The sequence below is a fragment of the Hyla sarda genome, chromosome 13, assembly GCF_029499605.1.
Source record: "Hyla sarda isolate aHylSar1 chromosome 13, aHylSar1.hap1, whole genome shotgun sequence".
Lineage (NCBI taxonomy): Eukaryota > Metazoa > Chordata > Amphibia > Anura > Hylidae > Hyla > Hyla sarda.
Genome location: NC_079201.1, coordinates 7,685,182 through 7,712,550, shown reverse-complemented (window position 1 = coordinate 7,712,550; position 27,369 = coordinate 7,685,182). Strand labels below are relative to the sequence as shown.

Genomic DNA, 27,369 nt, shown 5'->3' with positions numbered 1-27,369 from the left:
ACACCTGTGACATTTTCTGGCTAAACAATAAATTCCATAAACAGCTAAAGGCTCTTAAAGAGGCTTTCCTATGGTTTTATTGTTAAGGTATATCTGCGCTGGTGCGGTTTTGTGTTCTTTCATAGTTTTTCCCTTGCGCAGTCAGGTGGCCAAGAGCACCACTGATCAAGTAGAAAATAATAAGGGGATGTAGTCATTGTATTAAAGCTGTAGGTATCTTGGAGGATGGCCCTCTAAAGATCAATGTTAGATCAGGGCCGTGGGTAGGGCTGGGCGGTATACCGGTTCATACCGAAATTTTTGTGCTGCACGATAGGAATTGTAACCCATACCGCAATACCGGTTTGGCCCCTCCCCCTCTGGAATGAATGACTTGTCAGCCCAGCGCTGCGCTGTCCCCACATCGGGGAACTAATCATATGTGACCCGCAAGCGCTGCCCTCCTTGTCCTCCTGTTTGTTGCGGCCGCCGGCGCTGACACTCTATACCAGTTGTCTTCAACATCCAGATGTTGCAAAACTACAACTCCCATCATGCTGGGAGTTGTAGTTTTGCAACATCTAGAGGTCCGCAGGTTCGAGACCACTGCTCTATACTGTATCCCTATGCCCGGGCTGCAAAAGGTAAACAAAATAAACTTTAACTCTCCTTCCCCGTCGGTCTGGACCAGCTTCCTAGGGAATGGAACATCGGAAAGCCGTCAGCCTATCACTGGCCGCAGCGATGTTCCGCCTTCTTACAGGACAGTGGGCTCAGCCTATCGCAAGCCGAGACGGAACATTGCTGCAACCGGTGATAGGCTGATGGCTGTCCGACGTTTGCGTCCCCAGGTAGATTGTAAGGCCAACGTAGGAACATGCGTTAAAGTTTATTTTTGTTTACCTTCTGCAGCCCGGGCATAGGGACACCGTGTCAGCGCCGGCGGCCGCAACAAACAGGAGGACGAGGAGAGCAGCACTTGCCTGTGACGTGAGTAGTACCCTGATGTGGACAGCGCAGCGCTAATAATTATTTTATTTTTTTTGGGGGGGGGGGGGATGGAATACCGTTATACCGTGGAACCGCCATAAGTTACAAAAATACCGCGATACACATATTTGGCCATACCGCCCAGCCCTAGCCATGGGCACATTAAAGGTAAATTCCAATAGGTATCATCCTGCTGTGAGTCTAATGTCAAACCCTTCTATCCCACTCATCGTGGTACAGCTGTGCCCGGTATGATTCCTAAGAGAAAATATATAGTGTCTGTATCCCTAGATAGATTTAACTTGCCAGTGGAAAAGAGGGATGAGGCTGGTAATGGACTAGCTGGGTCTCGTCTTGGTAGAGGATCCACCAGTGTACGCAGGATCTGATGCCGTAATTGGCCCGATATATGGCTTTTACTCCTGGATGTCACTTGTCACAAAGGTCTATTTAGGATATTTCACCAATAACTTATTATATACACAGAACACAACATATCTGATAAGTTTACATGTACTGTATAGATTGACAGTAACCTCAGTATAATCTACTCTGTCCAAGGAAACCCAATCGCATGGAAAGACTCGGCAGCTATTTTTCCTGTACAACTTCAGCTTTTTACTGCAAATGTATAAATTATGGTATGTGTGGGGTAAGTAGTAGTGCTAGTAGCTCTTCTGCTATTGCCACACTACTTGGCTTCCAGAGCATCCTGGTAATAGTGTTGTGTGTTTTTTGAAATTCCCCCCCCCCCCCCCCCCCATCTTATTTTGTATCTCATAATGAATAGTTTGTTCTACTTTTAGGATCGTGTACATAAACTAGAACACACCCTGTGGAAGGTTTCAATCTACGCCCCTCGGGTCTCCACACAACAATGGCTTCTGCTGCCCTGAAAGACGAGCTGACCTGTCCTATCTGCTTGAACCTCTTCACTGATCCTGTAACGCTTCAATGTGGACATAACTTTTGCCAGGAGTGTATGAAGAATTTTATAGATACACGAATGTTATTTGAACCCTACACTTGCCCTCAATGTAGAGCAAAGTTTCAAGAACGTCCTACGCTGCAGAGGAACACCGCCTTACGTAACATAGTAGACCATTTACTTTTTCAGGAGGACCAGGAAGGCAGTGAAGTATTTTGTACGTACTGTGACTGCACACCTGTGGTTGCTTCCAAAACCTGCATGTGGTGTAAAGCTTCTCTGTGTGACCTTCACCTGACAGCACACAGCAAATCACCAGAACATGTCCTAATACAACCAACAAAGTCCTTCAGCAACATTAAATGCACTCTCCACAACATGGTCCTCATGTACTACTGCACCAACGATACTGAGTTTCTATGTGTCTCCTGCTGCCTGGGGGAGAAGCACAGGGGACACCAAGTTGAATTATTAGATAAAGCTGCCAAAAAAGAACAAGAAAAACTAAGAACTATTCAAGAAAATATAATCAAAGAAAGGAAAAACATTGAAAAGAAAGTTCAGAATCTCCAGGACCATCTAATGCAGATCACAGGGAAAGCAGCTGGTATTGTGGAGAGAGTCAATGTCAAGTTCAGAGACTTGAGGATGAAGCTGGATAACTTGGATAATCATGTTCTCAATGAGATTTACCTTCACCAAGCGCAGGCGTCACAGTCTGTCTCCGATCTGATCCAACAGCTAGAATCAAAGAAGGACAGTCTGTCCAGGAAAATATCTACTATAGAAGACCTATGTCAGATAAATGATCCTTTACTTTACTTACAAGCAGACAAACCCGACTTTGCTGGTACAACTGGGTTTGGTGATAACAGTCTAAATGAAGCTGCTGATCTGGCTGAAGATCTGATCTTTGACACTCTGAACTCTGGTATGATAAGCATAATATATGGCCTACAGAAGGGTTACTATGTGCAGGAGGCTTCCGATATATTACTGGATGTGAACACTGCTTCTAATGACGTACAGATCTCAGATGACCTGAAAACGGCGTCCTGGTCAGCGGTGAATCAGGGTCGTCCAAAAACCCATGAAAGATTTGCAATTCGTAGAGTCTTAAGCATGAAGGGCTTTTCTGACTGTAGACTATACTGGGATGTAGAAGTAAGCAAGGCGGGAGGATGGCGAGTGGGGATGACTTATCACAGTATAGAAAGAATAGGGAAATACTCCCTCATCGGTAACAATAACAAGTCATGGGGTTTGCGCAGCTTTAATAAGCAATATTCAGTAAAACATGACGGAAAACAAATCCCGTTAGCATGCCGGCCTTCCTGCTATAAAGTGAGGATTTATCTGGATTATACTGCTGGTCTGCTGTCTTTTTATGAGCTGGATAACTCATTGAGACATTTATATACTTACAGTACCAGCTTCACAGACGCTCTATACCCTGTGATCGCTGTATGGGCTAGTGCTTGGGTGAAGGTCTTACATTAGACCCTCCCCATTACAACTCATGGTCATCCTTATACAGAAGAAATGTTCATACTAACAATGATGGAGGTTCCATCTAAGAACCACATCTAGGCTTCATAAATGTTAACAGAGCCTTCATTTTTGTGATAACCAAATGTCACTCCTCCATGTAGTGGCTGCACCGTATTAATTGATGCACGGCCGGGAACCAGGCAACAAAAAGCTGTAAGCTTGGCGTCTACTTCTAGTTCAGCTAGAATTTATCTTCCCTAAATGTATTAACACTTTGGGGATGTTTCTCAACAATAAAACAAAAAATATTTAAAAAAAACATTGTCCAAAACTGCACTGTAATTACTTTAATTGTTGTGATTCTTTACTGGTTGTAAAATATAGGATTAATTCTGTATGTGAACTCTGAAATGGTGATTGGAGAAGAGATGCATCGTAATGTAAAACTCATTGAACATGCAAATGGTCAAATGTGTCTTATGAAAAAAATCTTGATTTTTATGTGGACAACATAGTTAATGTATTCAGCATACTGATGATTTGAGGGGCAGGAACCTGTAGTATACGCTGTCTGTCATCAGTGTATACAGTAACAATCTGCTTGTATGTGTCTTGTACTTACAATACAGTTGTCTTTGATCATCTACCTTTTAGAAGTCTGTGTGTTCTTTGAGCTACAACAAGATATACATGGGACAATATTGCTATATTGATATTTTGTTTTAATTAGGAATATTTTATTTATTTTGATGATGGGTGGGGTACTGGATTCCTTTGTCTACCATGTGCCCTCTCCTGGATTTTTACACTGACAGGAATTCTGGAACCAGACACTCTTGGGAGGATGCCCTTCTACACCCAGTGCCCTTCCATGGTTCCTAGTGAGGCTCCTCTCTCCCGCATGGCTGGATAAAACTGCGCAATTAATTTTTTCTTCTTCATGTTTCTATAGCACTTTGAAAGTCGAGGAGGTTCACACTACAAAACCGTGAGTAGTGTGGTAGGAACATGATGCACGACAGCAAATTTCATCTAAGCTGCGCAAAAAAACAATGTGTGTGACTTGTCTGCGACTTGATGTTGCTTAACTACATTACAGTTTCATTTGGGTTGGACTATTAGGCTCTGTAGGTCCAACTGCAATATCTGTGGGCAAATGTGCTGCAGGATACCATATGGAACCTGTATGCCTCTATGCCCAACCGTAACTTCTCATATCCAAGCTAGAGGCACCCAAATACTAGATACTAGAACCTCCTTTTATGTTACACAGTTTCTTCGAAACTTATCATTTCACTCCAATATTGTAAACCCTATAATAATCATCCTCAAATTTACACATACAAAGTTTTATTTTGATTCCAACAAATCCTATAACCAGATAAAAAAAAAATTGGCATTTTCGGAGGTGATCAGATACTTTATGAAAGCAATCCCATTTTTAATACAGTGTGATGCATTTGGAAAAGGTTTTTTGTTCTTTTTAAACACTCAACCAAAAAACCCATAATGTATCTGGTTTCTTGCTTTCATTGTCCTTCCACAATAATTACCATTTGAAAGGAGAACTGCGGCTGCCACATCCCTCCCATAGACTTGCATTGAGGGGGCGTGGTGAGGGGTGTCGCCTTGACGTCACTACCCCCCCCCGCAGCTCGCACCCAGCATTCGGAACAAAATGTTCCGAATGCTGGGGCAGTGGAGTACCCCTTTAAGAGAACTTATTCTTTGCATCAGTTATTTTACAAGTAACATCCCAAAGCGTATCAACAAAGACTGTAACTGGTAGCTTTATCAGCACAGTGTTGAGATTTTACTGGGTAAAATGTATTTAAATATAATCAAATGCAAAGAAGGGCTCCGAACTTCTAGCTCCCAGTTAAAAAAAAAAAAAATTTAAATAAAAATAAATTGTGAAGCTTTATTAGAACATGCTAAAATCTTCACAAGCTGCTTATATCAAAGTAAAAAAAATATATAATACAAAATTTTTATTTTTTCCTTTTCTTTGATATGCATTAGATTACCACACTGGGACTGCTGCTACTTGGACTTCCACGCATACGGAGGTGGTGAGCTGACTCTAGAGTTGATTTACTTGAGCTATTTTACTTATAATACTTTAAATTCTAGTTTGTTCATTTTTCATGCTGGAAAATAACTGAAAAAACACCCCTGGCATGATATTTACAGTTTTAAATTGCAGTGAGTAGTGGTCACGTTTGTCTTGGGTAGGGGCGAGGTGTAAAAGGGACCTGGTGAAACCATTTGTGTAGCTACTACTGTACATTTATATAACCCTTAGAAAATCTATAATCTCCTATAATACATTCTGATTTCTCTTTGGGCCAAGTTAATACAATATCACAGTGCACATACTCCTCATTAAGAATAAGAGCTTTGGGAATCCCGTTCTCAAGATCACAATGGGTCTCTTAGACATTCCCCTCTGCAATTGTACACTTTTTAACTATTCTGTGGCCAGAGGATGAGAGTTAAAGGGGTACTCAGGCCGTAAGACATCTTATCCCCTATCCAAAGGATAGGGGATAAGATGTCTGACCGCAGGGGTCCCGGTTGCTATTGGCACCCACCTCTTTGAGCTGCACGCCACGCTGCCAGCTCACAAACTGCCGGGAGCCGACCACGGGGCCGGAGTATTGTGATGTCATGACTCCGCCCCGTGTGACGTCGCCCCCGCTATGCAAGTTTATGGGAGGGGGCGTGACGGCCGTCACCCCCCCTCCCATAGACTTGCATAGCGGGGGCGGAGGGTGACGTCGTACGGGGGCGGACATGTGACGTTACGATACTCTGGCCCCGTGGTCGGCACCCGGCAGTTTGTAAGCTGGCAGCGCGGCGTGCAGCTCAAAGAGGTGGATGCCGAATGCAAGATTGTGGTGGTCCCCAGCGACGGGACCCCTGCGGTCAGACATCTTATCCCTTATCCTTTTGGATAGGGGATAAGATGTCTTAGGGCCGGAGTACCCCCTTAATGGGGGCACAAGCTCTTTCAAGACTGGGTTGTGTTTTAGCATAACAACCCTGTCGAATAGACTGCACCATATATATTGTTTGGGCTTCTTTTTAAATCTGAGAATGTTGCCTGTGCGTAATTATAACTGGAGTTGAATCTACATAAAGCTTTTTATAAACACAAGAAATTACCAGATTTACCAACATAAAGCAGCAGGATACACTTAGTCAATATTCACTGTATTGCCTCCATTCGTCTTTTCTTGATGTTAGAATGAGTTAATCTGGAGGAATACAAGGAGTTACCAGGAAGTGAAGATTTGACAAACCTTCCAGAGTCCTGAGTATAAACGAGAACACACCCTGCTGAAGCTTTCAGTCTTCGTCTCTTCTGTTACCCCACAACAATGGCTTCTACTGTCCTGAAAGAAGAGCTGACCTGTTCTATCTGCCTGGTCCTCTACACTGATCCTGTAACGCTTCATTGTGGCCATAACTTCTGCTGGGAGTGTATAAAGAATATTCTGGATACACACAAAGGATCTGAAGCTTATACCTGCCCTCAATGCAGAGCAGAGTTCCAGGAGCGTCCTGCCCCGCAGAGGAACACCACCTTACGTAACATAGTAGAACATTTCCTTTCTCAGGAGGACCAAGAAGGGAGTGAGGTGTTCTGCACGTACTGTGTTCACACACCGGTGGTTGCTTCGAAAACCTGCATGTGGTGTGATGCTTCCCTGTGTGAACTACACCTGACCGTACACAGCAAGGCCCCAGAACATGTCTTAATCCAACCAACAAAGTTCTTCAGGAGCAGAAGATGCTCTCACCACAAGAAGGTCCTCATGTATTACTGCACCGAGGATGCGAAGTGTTTGTGTGTCTCCTGCTGCCGGGATGAGAAGCACAGGGGACACCAAGTGGAATTATTGAATGAAGCTGCCAAAATGGAAAAAGAAAAAATAAGGACTATTCAAGACCATATCATCAAAGAAAGGGAAGAGATTGAAAAGAGAGTCCAGAGTCTCCAAGACCATCCCAGAAAAAGCAGATGGTATCGTAGAGAGAGTCAATGTCCAGATCAGAGACCTCAGGATGAAGCTGGATAACTTGGATAATCGTGTTCTGAATGAGATTACCAAACAAAGCGAGCAGGTGTCACAGTCTGTCTCTGATCTGATCCAACAGCTGGAATCGAAGAAGGACAGTCTATCCAGGAGAATCTCTACTATAGAAGACCTATGTCAGATAAGTGATCCTCTACTTTACTTACAAGCAGACAGACATGGTTTTGCTGATGTTATGGGGGATGGTGACAGGAACCTCAAAGAGATTAAAGCAGAGGATCTGGCTGAAGATCTGATCATCAAGACCCTGAACTCTGGTATGATGAACATAATGTGCGGCCTACAGAAGGGTTACTATGTGCAGGAGGCTTCCGGCATATTACTGGATGTGAACACTGCTTCTAATGATGTAAAGATCTCAGATGACCTGAAAACTGCGTCCTGGTCGAAAGCAAATATGGGCCGTCCCAAAATCCCTGAGAGATTTGAGAATTATATAGTTTTAAGCATGAAGGGTTTTTCTGACTGTAGACTATACTGGGATGTAGAAGTAAGTAAGATGGGAGCATGGAGAGTCGGGATGACGTATCTCAGTATAGAAAGAAAAGGAGACTGTTCAAACATTGGAAATAATATGAAGTCATGGAGCCTACGCTGCTTAAAGAATCAGTATTCAATAAGACATGGTGGGAAAGAAATCTTATTGTCTCAACCTTCCTGCTATAAAGTGAGGATTTATCTGGATTATACGGCTGGCCTGCTGTCTTTTTATGAGCTGGGTAACTCCATAAGACATCTATATACTTACAGTACCAGCTTCACAGAGGCTCTATACCCGGTGATCGCTGTATGGGATGATGCTTGGGTGAAGGTCTTATATTAGCAATGTTTCAAAATCTGTTAAATCAGACCCTCCCATTACTACTGATACTAATACAGTGGAAAGGTTATGTTTATTAACAATCACGGTTATCATAAATGGAATATTAAATGGAATCTAGATGCTACAGGACCAGCCTAAGGGTACATTCACACGTGTATTTTGCTGCAGATTTTCTGCTGCTTATTTTTCTACCCATGGAAGTCACTCTGAAGAAACTCTGCAACAAAATCCACACGTGTGAACGTACCTTAACTTGTATTACTGGATAAGTACATAAAATATTAAATATGTTGCTAGAATTGTTTTGCACAAAAGCTAAATCCGTGTGTGCTATAGCCTAGAGCTGCATTCACTATTCTGCTGTTTGTGATTAGAAAGTATCAGCAGTCTTTTCATCGGACACAACCTTCATAGTTTAGGTAAGATACAGTACTGCCCAAACTGTTTGTCTTTCCAGCTTCTTAAGTACGGTGTTTGGGGTAAAGATTACCACTACCTATATTTCCTAAAATGCAAGTTTAGTGTAGACCCTGAACAAGCCAGGAACGATGGAAGATTTCAGGGTTGTGAATGTATCTATGGAGTACAGGCTGTAACTCAGAATCAATGTTCTACGTGAGGTATGAACACCGTGGCTGCAACAGCAGAAAGACTAAAGACTGTTAGGATAAGTAATGTACAGTGTTACTTTATGTCCCGAGTTACATCCGGTATTATACTCCAGAGCTACATAACAAATTACTATCTTGTACTTATCCTAAATAAAGCCCTATTCATACTGTATTTTTGCAATAGGTGGATCTTCTTGGGCCATTAAAATGAGGCCCGCAGGGGTATGCTATAGTATATGTCAGCTCCTTTTTTAATTTCTTTTGATTTAAATTTTTTTTTTCTCTTTCATGAACAACTTGATTCATGTTATTTGGTCACACTGGTGACAGACTATTGTGATTTCTGCAGGGTCAGGAACTGGTAGTATATTCTGTATCCAGTCCTGTAAATCAGCATTGTATAGAGCCACAATCTATTTGTACTTTTTGTGTTTTGTGCACCACAGCATTAAAATAAACTTCTGTTTGACAATTATTTGATATTTGATTATTTGATATTGATTTTTACCACTATACAAAAAAAATGTTGCCCCAGTGGGGAACAAACATTGTTGACAACCTTGGTGTTTATGTTGCAGTGTTTGGACGCAGTGGCTGTAGCTGCCGGGCAGAAGCCCCACCCCCAGATGACTGTCGTACTGATATAGTGGCTGCGTAAAAGACGTTCCGGTGTGAGATGCAGAACTGCGCCCCTTGCATTTTTATGTCGGCCCGTCCCCTCAGCTGGCCGGAGATTTATGAACGAGGGAGGTGCACAGACCCCTGGACGTAGATGTGAACAATGGCTCAGTGCCACATCCACAGGTACAGATTTTTACAGCCCCGCTCCTGAACGTAGATTTTCACAGCAAGGGAGGGGAGGTACAGAACTGCGTCCTGCCCATCTTCTGCCTTCCCTCTCCCCTCATTACATGTTTTGGAAATCTCCGGACAGCTGAGTTGAGGGGCCGACGTAAAAATGAATGGTGCGCAGTTCTGCAACTCTAACAGGCAGCAAAGTAGTGAGGCCAGCCCTGTGAACCTCTTATGCGACCGTCTTATTTTATGTAAAGGGATCGGTATGGCTTCACGCAGGACCCCGACTCCACGAGGAACAGGATATACTCAAGGAGAGACCAAGTAAAAACCAAAAGGTAGTTTATTCCCAGGATGCAACGCATTTCACTGCAGTTCCGCAGCTTCATCAGGCATGACAAGAAGCAGGTGAGTTGCTTCTTCATAGGGATAAAAATGTAGCCTTCTAGATATAGTAACAGGGCAAGAAGCAATATAATACTTTAACATATGTGTAACAGGGTTTTGAGGGCGCCCCCTAGTGTCTTTGGGGTCCCTAAACCTAGTTAACTCACTATGCCTGACAGGCGGATCCTGAGCCTCCGCTATCTGGGAGCTGGGGTACATGTCTGCGGCAGTCCCTCCACCCAGTGGAGCATCCGGGGTAGGGATGTGGGGTCCCACTGGGAACATACTTGGTGCAATGAGACTGACAAAGCCTAACTGGAACTAACTTTATATAGTAAGTAGCAAATGAACCAACATACAATAGAGTAACAAAGATAACAATGCAATGTGGATTTTCCTCACCCACCCACCAGCACACTTGCACCCACCCCCTTATCTTCGCCCTAATGGCCAATTGCACATAGGAGAGTTGGGGCCCTTATAAGTCCTGCTCCGGAGTGTCACTGAAGCAGCCTGAGCTGTGCAATGTCCGTCACTGGACCTCAGTCTTTACTGTGAGTGAGGAGACAGGTGCCCTGTGGTGATACAGGGAGAGGCTTGGCCTCACAACACAATTAACCAGGTCAGTCAGCTGCAGTCTCTGGATTCACCAGACGTCTAGACTCAGTGCTTGTCTTTGCCAGCAGGTCCCTCTCTCAGCTGGTGTGGTCTTGGGTGAAGCAAGTTCTTTCAGCAAGGTGCTATATCTGTGCTACAGTCTCTCACAGCTAGAAGCATGTCCTTTCTCTGGCTGAGCATGTGGTAACTTCTAGAAGTCTTCCAGGACCTCCTTCCTCAGAGCTGGGCAGGAAGTATCCTAACAGGACCTGCGATGATGCCACAATCATGTGACTGAAATGGCAGCAAGTCATGTGATCAATGTTTTATTAACAGCATACTGAGTCCATCTGCCATCTACTGGGCATTTCAGATAATGCATCTTGTCAAACAATACATAACAAAATTGTGCAATATTCAATATCAAATACACAAGAATACATAGAAAAAAATAGAAGAAAATAAATATAAAAATAGCATATATGTAAAATATATTAATATAATAATGATGACTTATGACAAGAAAAGTGTAAAGTACAGTGGTCCCTCAACATACGATGGTAATTCGTTCCAAACGACCCATCGTTTGTCGAATCCATCGTATGTTGAGGGATCCGTGCAATGTAAAGTATAGGAAGTTATACTTACCTGTCCCCGCCGCTCCGCACCAGGTCCTCACCTCTCCCGCTGCTGTTCCAGGGGCTCCCGATGCTGTCCCGCTGCTCCGGTGTCTTCTTCGCGATCCTCCGGTGTCTTGCGCATCTTCTGCAGGGTCCGGGCCTCGCTTTCTGGTGACGTTATTACGCTGCTGCGCCGGCGCGGCGTGCGTAGTGACGTAATAACGACGCCGGAAAGCAAGGCCCGGACCCTGGAGAAGATGCGCAAGACACCGGAGGATCGCGAAGTGGACCCGGAGCAGCGGGAATAGGTAAGTGAACCTGCTGGGGCACATTAAGCTGCTATCCGACAGCAGCTTAAGCATTTTGCGCTGTCGGATAGCAGTTAATGCGATGGCCCCGACATATAAAAGCATCGTATGTCGATGCTGACATCGACATGCGATGGCCTCTGAGAGGCCATCGTATGTCGATTTTATCATATGTCGGGGCCATCGTAGGTCGGGGGGTTACTGTAATTATTATGAATGGGGGAAAAAATTATTATAATGAAAAAAATATATAGAAAAAGGCACCAGATGCAGAAAAAGAACCCAAAGCCCAAAACATACAAATGAAACACTAATGTAATGAAAAACTTTTTTATATTGGACCTATGCTTACACATCCGGGAGCGCACAGTCTGAATAGGGCATCCAATATATTGAAAATTAACTACAGGATAACAAATATACTGCATATTGTGTATCATAATTTAGAGAGTGAGTGATGCCAAACAAAGTTTTCCATAACTCAATCTCTAATTTTGATATACAATATGCAGTATATTTGTTATCCTGTAGTCATTTTCAATATATTGGATGCATTATTAAGACTGTGCTCTCCCAAATGTGTAAGCCTAGGTCCAATATAAAAAAGTTTTTCATTACTCATTGTTTCACGGTAATCCATAAAAATGATGTCTTCTTCTTTAAGTTTGATCATTCTTGAATCAATACCAGAAGACTTCCCGAATCATGTTCAATGTCTTATTAATTGGGAGTAATTTTGGATATTTAAGATGTGCACTTTAGTACGGCATGGTCTGAATGAGACAATTGAGAATGCTTGTTAATAACTATTGTGACTCCCGATTTGGTATTGTATCCTCGGGCCCAACTTTTCTTGTCATAAGTCATTCTTATTATTATATTTATTTTTACATATATGCTATTTTCTTTCATTTATATTTTCTGTTATCTTTTTCTATGTATTTTTGTGTCTGAAATTGAATATTGTACAATTTTCTTATGTATTTGACATATGTATTATTAGTATTATATTGCTTCTTGCCCTGTCACTACATAGAGAGGGTTAAATTTTTATCCCTAATAAAGAAGATGCCTGATGAAGCTGTGGAACTGCAGTGAAACACGTTGCATCCTGAGAATAAACTACCTTTTGTTTTTTACTTGGTCGCTCCTTAAGTATATCCTGTGCCTCGTGGAGCCATACCGATCCTTGTCTATATCACAGCCGGAGGGCCGTAGATTTCTCGCTTTGTGTCTACTGTTGTTGTGTATGATGTTACAGAACTTCCTGGGGTGAGTCTCTTTAATGCCTTCCCTTTTACATCATTTTATCTCTTTTAATACACCATGGAGCGCTCTTGCTTGTATTTTCAGATTTAATTTACGTTTGGCATTATCTGGGAGCCAGGCATTTGCACGGCAGCTACTTTCTCTTGCTAGGGTGCAGCCTCCCTCTCGTTGTTGCCCCTTCTTCTGACCTGTATGTAATGCCTGTTTTATTTGTTTTTGTATTTTTCTGTTTAGGTGTGTATTCAGACACTATTCTCTCTGGATAGGGAATGGTTAATGCTCTGAATGAATGAGAACTCGGATGTGTCTATTTTTTTTTTTCTAAAGTATTTATTTATAACTTTTTGATGCAAAGAATAAACAAAACCTACCCTAAACATTTAGCACGAGCACAGAGCTCCCCGACCCTCCCCCCCACTTTAACCTGTTCAGGATGCAGGGCGTATGCAGAGTCCTTAAGGACGTAGGGCGCATGGATATGCCCATGGGAATTCCAGTCCCCGCTGCTAGACTGTTGGGGACTGGATCGGGATGCCTGCTGAAATCATTCAGCAGGCATCCTGCCCCCCAACACCCCCCCCCCCCCCAAATGTCGTCAATCGCAGGAAATTGCATGTCAATTCAGACATGCGGTTTTCTGCTATTTCTGGGCTGATCGGGTCTGTGGTGACCCGATCGCCGGGAAAATAGGGATGATCGGAGCTGTCAGTGATGGCCCCGATCATCCTGAGGGATAGGAGCGAGGTTGCTGTGCTGCGATCTCCTCCTATCCCCTGCCAGTAGTCAGCAATTAATGCTGACCAATGGCAGTGGACAACGGGGGTTGCCATGGAAACCCCCCCGCTCTGCCCACCCCTGGATGTCGGGTAGAACAGGGGAAGATGGCGGCCGGTACCTGAAGAGAAGATGCTGTGGGGACTGCCGATCATCGGTGACAGCATCGGAGATCAGTGGCGCAGGTAGGGAAGCGACAGTGGTGGGGGTAAGGAAGGTGGTAGTTAAGTGATATTTCTCTGTCTCTCTGTAACTTCTTTCCACTGGTCTTCCAACAGATCTGGAATATCAGCCACCCATTTTACAAAAACCAACTCAAACGGGTCAGGGCCCACAGACTGAAGTAAAGCATATGCCTGAGTCAAAGGTTTGGAAAGGACGGCAGTACCCAGAAGTAGCTCCACCTCTGAGAAAACTGGGGTCACATCAAGCGAGCCAAACTGCACCACTACTGCATTTCTCAGCTGGAAGTACCGAAATAGAGCACCTCGAGGGAGATCAAAGCAGTCTCGTAATTCTAAGAAAGAGGGGAAAGAAGCGAAGCCCCCAAACAAATGCATGGCGAATTTGACTCCATGATCACTCCAGAACCCGACTTCTGCAGGTGTTCAAAATGAGGGTTCCCTCATAGAGGTGCTCTGGGGGACATTACCGGCAACGGGAAGCATCTAGAGACCACTGACCAAACCTCAGCCACAGTTTTTTTTATAGTGGGTGTGTTTATTTTAAGACAGACTTTTCCTGCAGTGCTGGTTATTGTGCTATACACTTCCAAGTCTGCTTGAGCATTTACCTTTTGTATTTATCTTGTGATATTTCATCTGAGGAGTTTTTAGCCATGGTTAATTAGTCTTGTTTAGTAGATTTTAGTCTGTTACATTAGTCGGGTGGCTCTGGGAGAGTGAGTTCTAGTATCAAAACATTCCCGTGTTTTCTGGAGGTTTACTGGGGATTGAGGTTTTATTCCTGTTTGTTACTGGAGTCTATGCTGACTCATCAGTTTCCCAGTCTTGTGTACTGGATCTTATCGGTTTGTTAGTTATCTGTTTCCAGTGTGAACAGTGTTCTATATTTATATCCTGTTTGGTTGATCTGATCTTTGTCTTTGCACTTGTATCTGTTTGTGAACAGTGCCCTATGTCCCTGATCAGTTTGCCTGTTTATATTCTGCCCTGTTAGTATTTGTATCCTGTCTGATTATATCTGGTTGTCTGGTATTATTCCTGTTCTATTTTCTGGCCTGCGACCGACTATGTATATAATTTGTTTTTACGCCACTGCACTGTAGAGCAGGGAGGGACCGGTGCTAATTTGTCAATCCATCGCTTAGGATGGATGGGCAAGTAGCCAGGGAGAGTGTTTTTAGGGTAAGTTTTGGGCTCACTCTCCCTGTCCCCGCAGTTGGTCATGACACTGTACCTTTTGAGTTAAAGGGCACAGCGTCAAGTCTGCAACACGATGGAGGCCTCACAAATCAAATTTCAGGCTTCCCTCGCTGGCTGTAGAGGCTTCCATTGTGTACATTGCAGCTGTGCCCTTTGACCTGTGGGGCTGGCATGAAATTTATTTCTACGGATGGTATTTATCTAAATTTTGGCCCTGCATAAGGAAAAGAGTATGCTCACAACACTCTCCCAGAGGAGTTAAAGGGTTTGTCAAGGTCCTACCAACTCAATCCCCCCCACCCCACCCCATCCCTAAATCACCACCCAACTTAAACCCCCACCACCACCATGCAAACTGGTAAAAACACTGGAAATTTAAAAAAAAATTTTGGCCATGACAAGCTACTTATAATATTTATTAAATCATTAACCCCCGTGGAGAGATATTACCCCAGTCATAACAGGCAGAAAAAAACCTTTATTGGGGAGGGATATTTGTGTGATGCTGATAGGACTAAGGGTAAACACAGCCCAATAGTTTTACATCCACTTGATGGGGGTGGGCTGTGTCACTGGGAAATTAAGCCTGGGAAAAGAAATCATTGGGATGTGTCAGCATGGAGCAGGAAGAGTACTACCTCCTTTTTTTTATATATATATATATATATATATATATGTATAAAAACTCACTAGACGATCCCTGAACCATCTCCAGACTAAAGGTTTCTATGCTCCAAATAGCTGCTACAAAGATTTCCAAATGTTATCCATATAATGGGTACAAAAACATAATAAATAAATCTACTATCTGGGAACAAAAAAAATAGACAAACATGTCATCAATATCTGGTTTTTATTAAATAAAAGTGATACATTCTTTTTAAGCGATGAACATGAATTGGTGTTACACTTTAGTTTCTTATTCTGACCCACCCATTGTCAAAAACAACAAACACAGCATGAAGGGGCTGAGTAAAGATGGTATTAGTGGTGTGTAAGAGAGTGATGGGGTCACTCAGCTCATAGAATGAAACTTGCCCGGCATTATAATCGAGGTAAACTCTAACTTTTTCACACATAGCTTTGTGATTGATCCTGATTTCATTATCATTGCATCTTAGAAAGTAGCTGTCCCCCAGCCTGCGGAGACCAAAAGATTTCTTATTCTTCCCAATAAAAGCTAGAGGTCCTCTCCTCTCCACACTAGCATAGGCTACACCCACCCTCCAACCTCCTGATTTGCAGGTGTCCATATCCCAGTAATGTTGACCCGATGTAAAACTCCTTGTACTTAATACTTTGCATTCCTCAAATCTTTGGGGTGTTTCTGGGCGACCCTGGTTTAGTTCTGAACAAGAAACTGTTTTCAAGTCACCAGACACAAAGACGTTGTTGGCCGCGGTGTTGACATCCAATAAGATCTCCGCTGCTTTGTTGGCTGGGAAATATTTTGTTATGCTAACATTGCCCATAATTTCAGACAGACCCATTTGTACCATCTTTGAGACCATGTTCTCATCCATGTCATCTACAGCAGTCATCATTTTAACAACACTCTCAAACTTGCAGGTGTCCTCCTGGTCAAAGGTGTACTTCGCCTCGGCTCCTTGGTCCTGTAAGAGACTTAGCGGATCAGTCAGGTTACACAGTTTCTCCATGTAACACATTTTCCTGGACAGTTCATCCTTCCTTATGTCCAGTTGCTGGATCAGATCAGAGATGGAGAGTGACGTCTGTTCTCCGCGTCTTGTGATCTTACACAGGATTCTCTTTGCTAAGCCATCCAACTGCTTTTCGATGTCCTTAAAGGTGACCTGAACCTGCTCGGTCAAAATTTCTTTTTTTGCCAACATGCTCTGCTTGTGCATCTGAAGACTTTGGATATGTTCCTCCACTTCCTCCTTTATTGAAGCTCCTTTTGTCATAAGGCTTCTCAGGGTTTCAGTTTTCTTCTTAAAAGCTTCATTGATGTTGATCACCTGGTGCTCCTTGTGTCCTCCATTCAGCAAGCAAGAAATGCAGATACAAGCATTCTCATCGCAGCAATAGTAGGTGAGGGTCTTCTGGTGAGAGGGACATTTCCTTATCCTTAGTGAACTACAGGGCTCCATTAAGACGTGTTCCTGAGACTTGCTGTGGACTTTCAGGTGGTTATCACACAGGGAAACCTCACAATGCAGGCACCATATAACAGCAGGCACAGGAGACGCTATACAGCTGGAGCAGAATATCTCTGTCTCTGCTTGTGCTGGTTGGGAAGAATGGAAATGTTCTGTTATGTTACTTAGCTTTAGGTTACTTTGCAGTGCAGGACGCTCTAGAAACTTCTCTCTGCAGTCAGGACAGGTATAAACTCCAGAGGCCTCCTGCGACTCGAACACATGATTGATGCAGAGCCGGCAAAAGTTGTGCCCACATCTCAGCAATATTGGGTCCTCGTAGATATTCAAACAGATGGAGCAAGTCAGTTCCTCTCTCAGTGCTGCGAACGCCATTGAAGATATGAGGTTAGTAATCGTGGTAGGGCGTACTCTAGCTGGGTTGTTCCCTATGACCTAGAACATGGCATGCTGGGTTAACTCTATGTGTGCCTTGCAGTCTTTAACTGTGAAAAGACAAAACAGTATAGGAAATTTTACTTCTCTTTCTGGAAAGTACTTATCTGTCTATTGTTGTCATTATTTTCTTACACCACCAGCCACAGGACAATGCACTGCAGACTTTCCAAAGCCTCTGAAAAGTATTGGAAGGGTTAAAGTTTGAGAGAGTCTGAGATATTTATCAAAACCTGGGAGGAGGAGGAATAAAAATGAGGGGAATGGGCATATAACAGTGTTTCCCAACCAGTGTGCCTCCAGCTGTTGCAAAACTAGAACTCCCAGCATACTTGCTATAGGGTCACAATCTGAGGCTCATTTTGGTCTTATTGACTACATAATATTGCCATACTATAACTGAACAAAAAAAACATGCTAAATGGTGGTCATGGTCTGGTATTTTTAGGGTCTCATGTAGTAGTACAAGTGGTGTCGGTACAATATTCCATCCTGTGCATAGGCAATAAGTTGATTTCCCCAGATTACCACTTTAAAAGTGGCATGAAGTTCTGAGGTGAAGATTGATGTCACACCTAATGGATCTTTGTAGTCTCTCTCCCCCCCCCCCCCCAAATTATTTTCCATAATGTTCCCCCAAAGATGTCTCTTCTTAGGACATTTATAGTCACTGTTGTGTATCACTTCCAATGTTATTTACTGATGACACTGAGAAGTAGCAGCCAATGTTTTCAGTTTCGGCTGTAGGTCAGTGGTCTGAGCTTCTACATATGATGTGGGTGACCAGGGTTCTAATCCTTCTCTCCCATTTTGTTATAAGGTAAGTCATGTATTTAACCTGTTCTCCTCCTCAATAATGGCATTGAGAAATCTTCACTTCTCAGGCCAGGAGTTGGTTCATAGGGGATAAAGTACCAGCTGACAGAGATGAGATGTTGGAATCCATGGTTCAAATCCTGGAGTCCCTGGTCTGAATACTGTGCATGGCAAGTATAGTATATAAGCAATGGGTCCTGTTTGTGCTTGGGTCACTTTGTGCTCTGCTTCAATTAACTCAGTGTTTTGGAAAAAACACACACAGTCTCCCCTGCAAGCTCTAAAGACATTCTACTTCCTACAATTTGTAATAACACCCTGTGAGGGGTTTGCAAGCCCACTTACACCCTTAGCTGTCTTTGCCTACAGCCTCCACTCACTGGACCTTAGAGAGCTTGAACCTGGGCCTCGAGCATGAGCAGCAGTACACATACCACATGAGCTGTCATGCTGCTCACATGATATTTAGATGTGACCCATGAAGAACCATAAGTTCCAGCACTGAAGAGAACTACTCTATAGTGCCTGCTAATAGGTGTCATGACAGCTCAGGGGTTATGTGTGATGCCTCTTGTGCTGGAGACCCAGGTTCAAATCCTAAAAGCTTAGTTGAACTTCAGGAAAAACTCTGCAGCTTAGCACTTGTTAAGGGACTGTAATCTCAGGTAAATATAATAAACTAATTTAAGACACTTCTATCTCTAGATTTAAAGTGCCCTTTCCAGGGTTTTATACCCTTAGCTGTAAGGTTCTTTCATCACAGCTCAACTGATCTTAGAGAAATTGAACCTCAGTCTTTGTCATGGGAGGCAGCACACATAACCCCTGAGCTGTCATGCCACCTATTAGCAGGCCACATAGAGTAGTCCTCTTCACGGTTAGAACTTATGGTTCTTCGGAATCACGTCTAAATGTCATGTTTACTAAAATGTAGAGTCTGTCAGTGAGCAGCAAGACAGCTCAGGTGATATGTGTGCTGCTCCTTGTGCTGGAGGCCTAGGTTCAAGCCCTCTCAGTGCTAGTGAGTGGAGGCTGTAGGGAAAGCCTTACACGTGCCCTAAGAGTGCCCTTTAGATGGATAGGAAAAGGGATGTTGAGAGAGGCAGAAATTTTGCCTAAGTGACATTGGGAAACCTTCACCTACTTCTCAGGCCAGGAGTTGGCTCCGATGGATAAAGCACCAGCTGACACAGCTGAGATGATGGAGTCCATGGTATAAATCCTGGAGTCCCTTGTCTCAATACTGTGAATGCCAAGTATAGTATATAAGCTATGGGTCCTGTTTGTGCTTGGGAGTCTCATACTCTACTTCAATTTATAATCAAAATTCTGCATAACACCTGAGCTGTCATGCTGCCTGTTGACAGGTTGTTCATTTTGGTAAACATGACATTTAGATTTGATCCTATAGAACTAACTATAGGTTCCAGCCCTGAATAGGACTGCACTATATGAGCTATTGTGCAGGCAGCATGATAGCTCATGGGGTATGTGCTCTGCCTGTCTTGATGGAGACCTGGGTTCAAATCCTCCGAGATTTGTTAGAATTTATCTGTTGAACAATCTCTGTAGTTTAGGGTTAACCCCAGGTGTAGAAGGTAATTTGAAGATTATTTTCACCTAGGATTAAAATATCCTCAAGAGGATTTCGGACACTCAGCTGCAGGGATGGTTCTACAGCTGACATTCAACCAATCTCAGAGGATTTGAACCTGTGTCGCCATCATGAGAGGCAGAGCACATACCACATGAGCTATCACACTGCCTGTACCAGAGCCCATATAGTGCAGTCCTATTTAGGGCTGGAACCCATAGTTAGTTCTGTAGGATCAAGTCTATATGTCATGTTTACCAAAAAGAACATCCAGTCAACAGGCAGCATGACAGCTCAGGTGTTATGTGTGCTGCCTGCCATGATGGAGACCCAGGTTCAAGCCTTGTAAGGCTCTAGTGAGTGTAAGCTATGGAGTCATTACACCAACACACCTCCTGGGAGAGTGTTAAACTTGATGGCAGGCCTTTATAGAGTATGTGGGAAGAGACAAGTAAGATGCAGAAATTTTGCCTAAGTGTCAACACTTAGGCAAATAGTTAATTGAAGTAGAGTATGAGAGTCCCAAGCACAAACAGGACCCATAGCTTATATACTATACTTGGCTTTCACAGTATTGAGACAAGGGACTCCAGGATTTGAACCATGGACTCCAAGATCTCAGCTGTGTCAGCTGGCGCTTTATCCCTCTGAGCCAACTCCTGGCCTGAGAAGTAGGTGAAGGTTTCTCAATGTCATTACCGAGGAGGAGAAGAGGTTAAATAAATGACTTACCTTGTAACAAAAGAGAGCAGGATTAGAACCCTGGTCATCCACATCACATGTAGAAGCTCAGACCACTGACCTATCAACAGAACTGGAAGCCTTGGCTGATACTTCTCAATGTCATCAGTAAATAACAATGGAGGAGACACATAACAGTGGGGGAATGGGGGAACGTTAAGAAAAAGAATGAAAAAAAAAAAAAAATTAGATCCATCAAGGGTCTACACAGATCGTCACCTCAGAACTTCATGGTTCAAGTTCCTTCTAATCATTGTAGAAAAAGCCCTTTACAGATGAGGATTCTTCATCTATTACTAAGTTAAAATTACTTGATTTGAGGAATTTTAGCTGTATTCATGGACAGTCTTTAGAGTATTAACCATAAACCACAATAAGTGTTTGAACCAAGGTCCTGAGGATTAGAACCAGCATCTCAGCTTTATCTCCCAGCTCCTTAACCCCTGAGCCACCTCCTGATGTGAGAAATACATACTGCCCGAGCTATCATACTGCCCCCTGACAGGCTTGAATATTTTGGTAAACATGACATTTAAGTGCGATCTCGAAGAATCATATGTTCCAAATGTTTGTTGCAAAAACACTTAAGTGTAAACAGTTAAGCAAATTTAAGACAAGTTTAGCTAGAATCCTTCCCACAATAGGAACTTTGCGCTACCATTCTGTATTTCCAATAATTTAACCAGGAACTCTAGGATTCGAACCGCGGTCTGCAGCAGCTTAGCTTAATCATCCAGCTCTGTACTTCCTTAGCCAACACCTGATCTGAAAATGAAGATTCCTCAATGTCATTATTGAGATGGGAACAAGGTCAAGAGTAAAATGAATGCATTATCCTGTAACAAAATGTCACCAGATACAATGTATACAGACTCGTACTACTGACCTATAGCCAGGACTGGTAACCTTAGGTTATGTTTTTTAGTGTCATCAGTCTTAAGTTTTGTGTCACTACTTTTTGAGCCATTGTCTTCCATCATGACATTGAGAAACCTTCACATTTATCCAAGTTCTTAGACCTGAGGGTGACCTATGCTATTGGTGATGACGAAGATGTGGCTCTCCGCGTATATCAGCATCACAAGGAAATAGAGATGGGCTTAGCTAAGCTCATTCTAGTGACTAGCGAGGATCAGAACAGCCTGACCGATCAAAACTCACGTCTCTATGACATGTATAAGATAATGCTTAAATGGTGCACGGACAGTCAAAGGTGTCATAATTTTGCAAAGCCTGATCTTCTCATTCAGGAAAAATTCTACTTCATTTACATACATTCCTTTTAAATTTAATTATGATGTTGCAGTCATTGGGTGGTCCAGTTTTTCCATCTATGGAGACCTTTACATGATTGGTATGAACAGACCTCCGGGTATATATGAGCAGCATATACTGTATACACCAGGAGCACAATGTAGATCACCGAGAGGTTCCAAATGCGTAATTGAGTCCGTAAGATAAATCAGCGAGCACCATCAACGGTCCTAATGAGATCATTTATACTATCCATGGTAGGAAAACATCTCTCTAACCCAACCCAGGGAGATGGAGGCGATTATGACGACACCCTTTAAAGCGTACCTGTCTGATTTCCCCCCCCCCCCCCCCCCAATAAAAAAGAATTTAAGTAAAACTCTGTACCTAATCCTCACCATGTACATATCATTTTCATGTCTCTATCACCTATATTAATTATAAAAATACCTCTTTTTCATAGTCACGGTGTTAGAAATCCTCTCAGGGGAAGGGGGCGTGTCCCTCCCTTGTGGTGGTGGGAGGTGATTTGTGTGGTAGAAGGCGGGCGTGTCTCTCTTGTGGTGGTGGGAGGTGATTGGTGTGTCTGCCCATGCAGCCTTGTCCATGACTCTTCTCTTGTCCATGATTCATGGACAAGACTGATGCTGCTGCAGGCCTGGTTAGTGTCCCAATAGGTATGGGGACCCCTAGTGGTGGAATTTTCAGGGTTTGTTTTCTTTATTAAATATTCAAAATATTCAAGTTTTTAGATCTGATAGTGCCCATTTAAGGCTGGGTTCGCACATGGTTTATACACCGCAGACTGTAATTGGATGTGGTTTTGCAGCAGTTGTACCCGCAATACCATGCGGCCGTTAAAGGGGTTCTCCGGTGCTTAGACATCTTATACCCTATCCAAAGGATAGGGGATAAGATGCCTGATCGCGGGAGTCCCACCACTGGGGACCCCCGGGATCTTGCATGCAGCACCCCGTTTGTAATCAGTCCCTGGAGCGTGTTCGCTCCGGGTCTGATTACCGGCAGGCTTGCATTGAGGGGCGGAGCGTGACGTAACACGGGGGCAGAGGCGTGACATCACACGCCGCCGGCCGTGTGGTCGCCGGTAATCAGACCCGGAGCGAAGACGCTTTGGGGACTAATTACAAACAGGGTGCCGTGTGCATGATCCCAGGCGTCCCCAGCGGTGGGACTCCCGCGATCAGGCATCTTATCCCCTATCTTTTGGATAGGGGATAAGATGTCTAAGCACTGGAGTACCCCTTTAACAATCAAGCTGCTTTTAGCTGCTGCGTGTGACCTCAGCCTAAGAGGTCCTGTCATGAAGGAGGACGTCAATCTCCAAACCTGGAGCAGGAGATCAGCCATAAAGAAGCTGTAAAATACACGGCCTCCATAATAACAAAAAAACATTTCTGCTAAAACATTTTTTACATAAATAAAATGCTGAGCATAGAAAACCCAGATGCATAAGTTATTGCGCTTCACAACCAGTTTCTAGAAACATTATCTTTTATTAAAAAAAGTGTCCATCAGCTTTAGACAACCGGCCTTCCATTTCACTTAAAGGGGTACTCCGCTCCTGGACATCTTATCCCCTATCCAAAGGGTACAACAGTCATCACGCCCCCCCCCCCCCCCCCCCCATAGACATGAATGGAGGTTGCATGGCATGTTGTCATGACCACAGTCCCGTGAACACAGCGTTCTGAACATTTTTGTGGGTGCCTCCCGGATATTACAGTAGGTTCCAGCGATAAGATGTCTGGGAGGGGGGTGGGAAGTACCCCTTTAAAGGGGTATTTGCATCTCATAATTTCAGTTTCCCGACTTGTTTACAGCAACTGAAGGTGGTCAGGAAGCCAGTCGGTGAAGTTATGCAACGTGACTTAAATGGGAGTTGCGAGTGTTCTGCATTAGGCCACGTTCACATAGTGGAAAATGTGCAAAATGTCCACCCTGACATTCCCCACATTTGCGTCTTCATAGACGGCACTACAACCGCTTGATAATGCAGCGTCTTCATAGACGGCAATGCATTTTCAATCGGAATCCGCAAAAACATTGAATGGTTCAATGTTTCTGCGGACGCTGGAATCTGGATTTCCGCCATGTGCAGAGTGCAGCAAAATCCTATTGAAATCAATGGGTATTTTCCCCTGGAATTCAGCTGGGAAATTCCACCATGTGAACACAGCCTTAATGACACCAGTTACTCCAGTTAGATTCTGGCTAAGGAACAGATGTTTAATACACATTCCGACTAAAACTAAATTTTATTTTGTCCATTAGATTGCAAAATGCCATCGGGAGCAAAGCCGAAGAATGTTGGGGGCTGAAGAATTCAGGAAAATACAAAAAAAGAAGAAAAAAAACAAGCAGCATTTCCTTCATACTTGAACTTTGGTTCACATCGATCCTCAAAAACCAAAAGGTATTTTCATAATGAGTCCAAAAAGCCGCATATTACTCTACAGTCCAGGGACAAAAAATACTACTGCAAGTCCAGTACCAAAGAACCTATTGTAGTTCCCCTATATAGAACACTTTGCTTATGTCTTAAAGGACTGGAAAACATTATTTTTAATCAACTGGTGCCAGAAAGTTAAATAGATTTGTAAATTACTTCTATTTAAAAATCTTAACCCTTCCAGTACTTATCAGCTGTATGCTCCACAGGAAGTTGGGTAGTTCTTTCCAGTCTGACCACAGTTCTCTTTGCTGACACCTCTGTCTGTGTCACTAACTGTCCAGAGCAGGAGAGGTTTGCTATGGGGATGTGCTCCTGAGCAGAAACAAATCCCCGTAGCCAAGCTCTCCTATTCCGGACAGTTCCTAAAATGGACAGAGGTGTCAGCAGAGAGCACTGTTGTCAGACAGAAAGGAAATTCAAAAAGAAAAGAATTTCCTGTGGAGCATACAGCAGATGATAAATTCTGGAAGGATTAAGATTTTTTTTAATAGAAGTAATTTACCAATCTGTTTCACTTTCCGGCACCAATTAATAAAAAAAAAAATGTTTTCCAGGGCAGTACCCCTTTAAGGGGATGAATTCTAGATCAGTGTTTGACTTTAAGGGGCAGTGTAAAGCATAGAGCAGAGCTGAAGTGTAAAGTATGGGACCGAGCAGCTGGATGTCAGACCTTAGGTTAGTGGTCTTCAACCTGCGGACCTCAGGTTTGTTGCAAAACTACAACTCCCAGCATGCCCGGACAGCCATCGGCTGTCCGGGCATGCTGGGAGTTGTAGTTTTGAAACATCTGGAGGTCCGCAGGTTGAAGACCACTGCCTTAGGTGTTTACTAATCCGGTTGCCTACAGCTATTGCAAAAGTACAATTTCCAGCATTGCATGCTGGGAGTTGTAGCTTTTCAACAGCTGGAGGCACATGGGCTGCTATAGACCCTCATCCAGGGCAGAGAACAGATGAGGACAGAAGAGTTGGTAAGGCTTCTCCCCCAGCAAGCTGCTTCCCAGCTGAAGACAAAGCAATATTATAACAATATTATAACAGACATTTATTAAAGGGGTACTCTGGTGAAAAAAAATTATATTTTTAAATCAACTGGTGCCAGAAAGTTAAACAGATTTGTAAATTACTTCTATTTAAAAATCTTAATCCTTCCAGTACTTATCAGCTGCTGTATGCTCCAGAGGAAGTTGTGTAGTTCTTTCCTGTCTGACCACAGGGCTCTCTGCTGACACCTCGGTCCATGTCAGGAACTGTCCGGAGCAGGAGAGGTTTGCTATGGGGATTTACTCCTACTCTGGACAGTTCCTGACATGGACAGAGGTGTCAGCAGAGAGCAATGTTGCCAGACAAAAGAAATTAAAAAAAGAAAATAACTTCCTGTGGAGCTTATAGCAGCTGAGAAGTACTGGAAGGATTAATATTTATATATAGAAGTAATTTACAAATCTGTTTAACTTTCTGGCACCCGTTGATTTTGAAAAAAATATTTTTCACTGGAGTACCCCTTTAAGGTTTCCTATCAGATGTCGCAACATTGTTCTAGTTATTCTGCTTATATAGTAATCTCTCAATTTACAATATTAATTGGTTCCAGGACGGCTTGTAGGATTTTATGTTGAGACCATAACTCTATAGAAGGTAATTAGTTCTGAAGCCCCCAAAATGTCATTCAAAAATAGGAAAAAGTGAGGATTAAAGAATAATAAGTAGATAACTAATAGAGATAAAACAAATCCTTACATATAAAAGTTAGAAAGATCTGCTGGGAGCTGTAAATCACTGGACAGGAGCTTCTTCAGGGTCCTGTACAGTACACAATGTCCCAAAAAAGTAACATGGAGCCGTAATTACCTGGTGTCCAAAGGAGCAGCTAACCCTGGGACAGGTAAAGAGTACAGAACATGTAATACCTCCCTGTACTGTAGGAGGCGCTACCAGACATCAGTCAGTGCATGCACTTCAGTAAAACAGGGGATTTTCCAGTGAATGCCCATTCTGATTGGTCGGTTCTTTCAGCCATTGAGACGTCGCGCAGATCTGGACTGTCTGTAGTATTGTATGTTGATTCTGGTTTCAGGTTAAAATGGTCCAGAAAAGACCGAAAATATTGTAACCTGAGGCCATTGTAAGTTGAGGGACTGCTGTAGCGATAATACAGCCTCCCCCTTCCCCCAGCCTTGACATATCTTTAAAGAGCACCTATCATCAACTACATTTTCCCTAATCCCCCTCCCCATCTGTCCCTGAATCTAACCAACTATCTCTATCCCTGTATTTATTTTTGTTTAAAAACCCCTGTAAATACCTTTTTCATAGCATCTTCGGTAGCTCAGTGTTGAGCAGTATACGAGGGCAGGAAGTGGGCGTGGCCCGGCAGGCGCGACATCATCAGAAGCCTGGCTGGGCTAGCTTCCGCCCTTCTTCCTGTATGTTGCGCTCCCTTTCGGGAGCGCGCATACAGGCGGAGTACAGGGGAGGGACGGCAGCCTCCTCCTCTCTGTTGGCTATACATGTGCCATACAGAGAGGACGCCCGTGAATTCTCGCGTCCGCTCCTCCCCCCAGCTCTCCGAAGATTTCCAAAGCTAGAGCTGGGGGAGGGCAGAGCCAGGGGAGAGATGAGGTACATGCCCCCTCCCTCATCTCCCTGAGCTTGGGAGGATGCAGATCTCCACGGGGAGAAGTACACGCCTAGTGCAACTCCCAGCATACACACACACCTAACAGAGACTACAACTCCCAGCATACACACACACACCTAACAGGGACTACAACTCCCAGCATACAATCATATACACACACACACATATAACAGGGACCCCCCTCCTCCTCCTCACATAGAAATCATCCCCAGGCAGAGATTTATTCCCAGTCCCTG

General features: G+C 43.5%; 3 protein-coding genes across 22 annotated transcripts in view; 2 read left to right on the top strand and 1 right to left on the bottom strand.

Annotated features, from left to right (window-relative positions):
• Window positions 1-27,369, top strand: part of LOC130297590 (nuclear factor 7, ovary-like) — a 60,938-nt gene that overhangs the window by 18,310 nt on the left and 15,259 nt on the right. For 10 of the 20 annotated variants that reach the window (XM_056550224.1, XM_056550231.1, XM_056550229.1 and 7 more), the window contains 3 exons: window positions 1,776-4,376; window positions 5,411-5,460; window positions 24,313-24,454. In XM_056550224.1, the coding sequence (XP_056406199.1) occupies window positions 1,847-3,397 (1,551 nt within the window). In that variant the 5' untranslated portion in view covers window positions 1,776-1,846 and the 3' untranslated portion in view covers window positions 3,398-4,376; window positions 5,411-5,460; window positions 24,313-24,454. Of the gene's footprint in view, window positions 1-1,775; window positions 4,377-5,410; window positions 5,461-6,637; window positions 6,777-9,503; window positions 9,730-24,312; window positions 24,455-27,369 lie in introns of those variants that run through there. The other 10 variants (XR_008849606.1, XR_008849603.1, XR_008849601.1 and 7 more) reach the window with 6 other exon arrangements.
• LOC130297593 (nuclear factor 7, ovary-like) lies at window positions 7,283-9,480 on the top strand. Its single transcript, XM_056550236.1, has one exon. The coding sequence runs from the start codon at window positions 7,460-7,462 to the stop codon at window positions 8,312-8,314; it is 855 nt and encodes a 284-aa protein (XP_056406211.1). The 5' UTR covers window positions 7,283-7,459; the 3' UTR covers window positions 8,315-9,480.
• Window positions 15,907-17,740, bottom strand: LOC130297589 (E3 ubiquitin-protein ligase TRIM62-like). The gene has a single exon (XM_056550220.1). It carries the CDS (start codon window positions 17,553-17,555, stop codon window positions 15,972-15,974), a length of 1,584 nt encoding a protein of 527 aa, XP_056406195.1. The 5' UTR covers window positions 17,556-17,740; the 3' UTR covers window positions 15,907-15,971.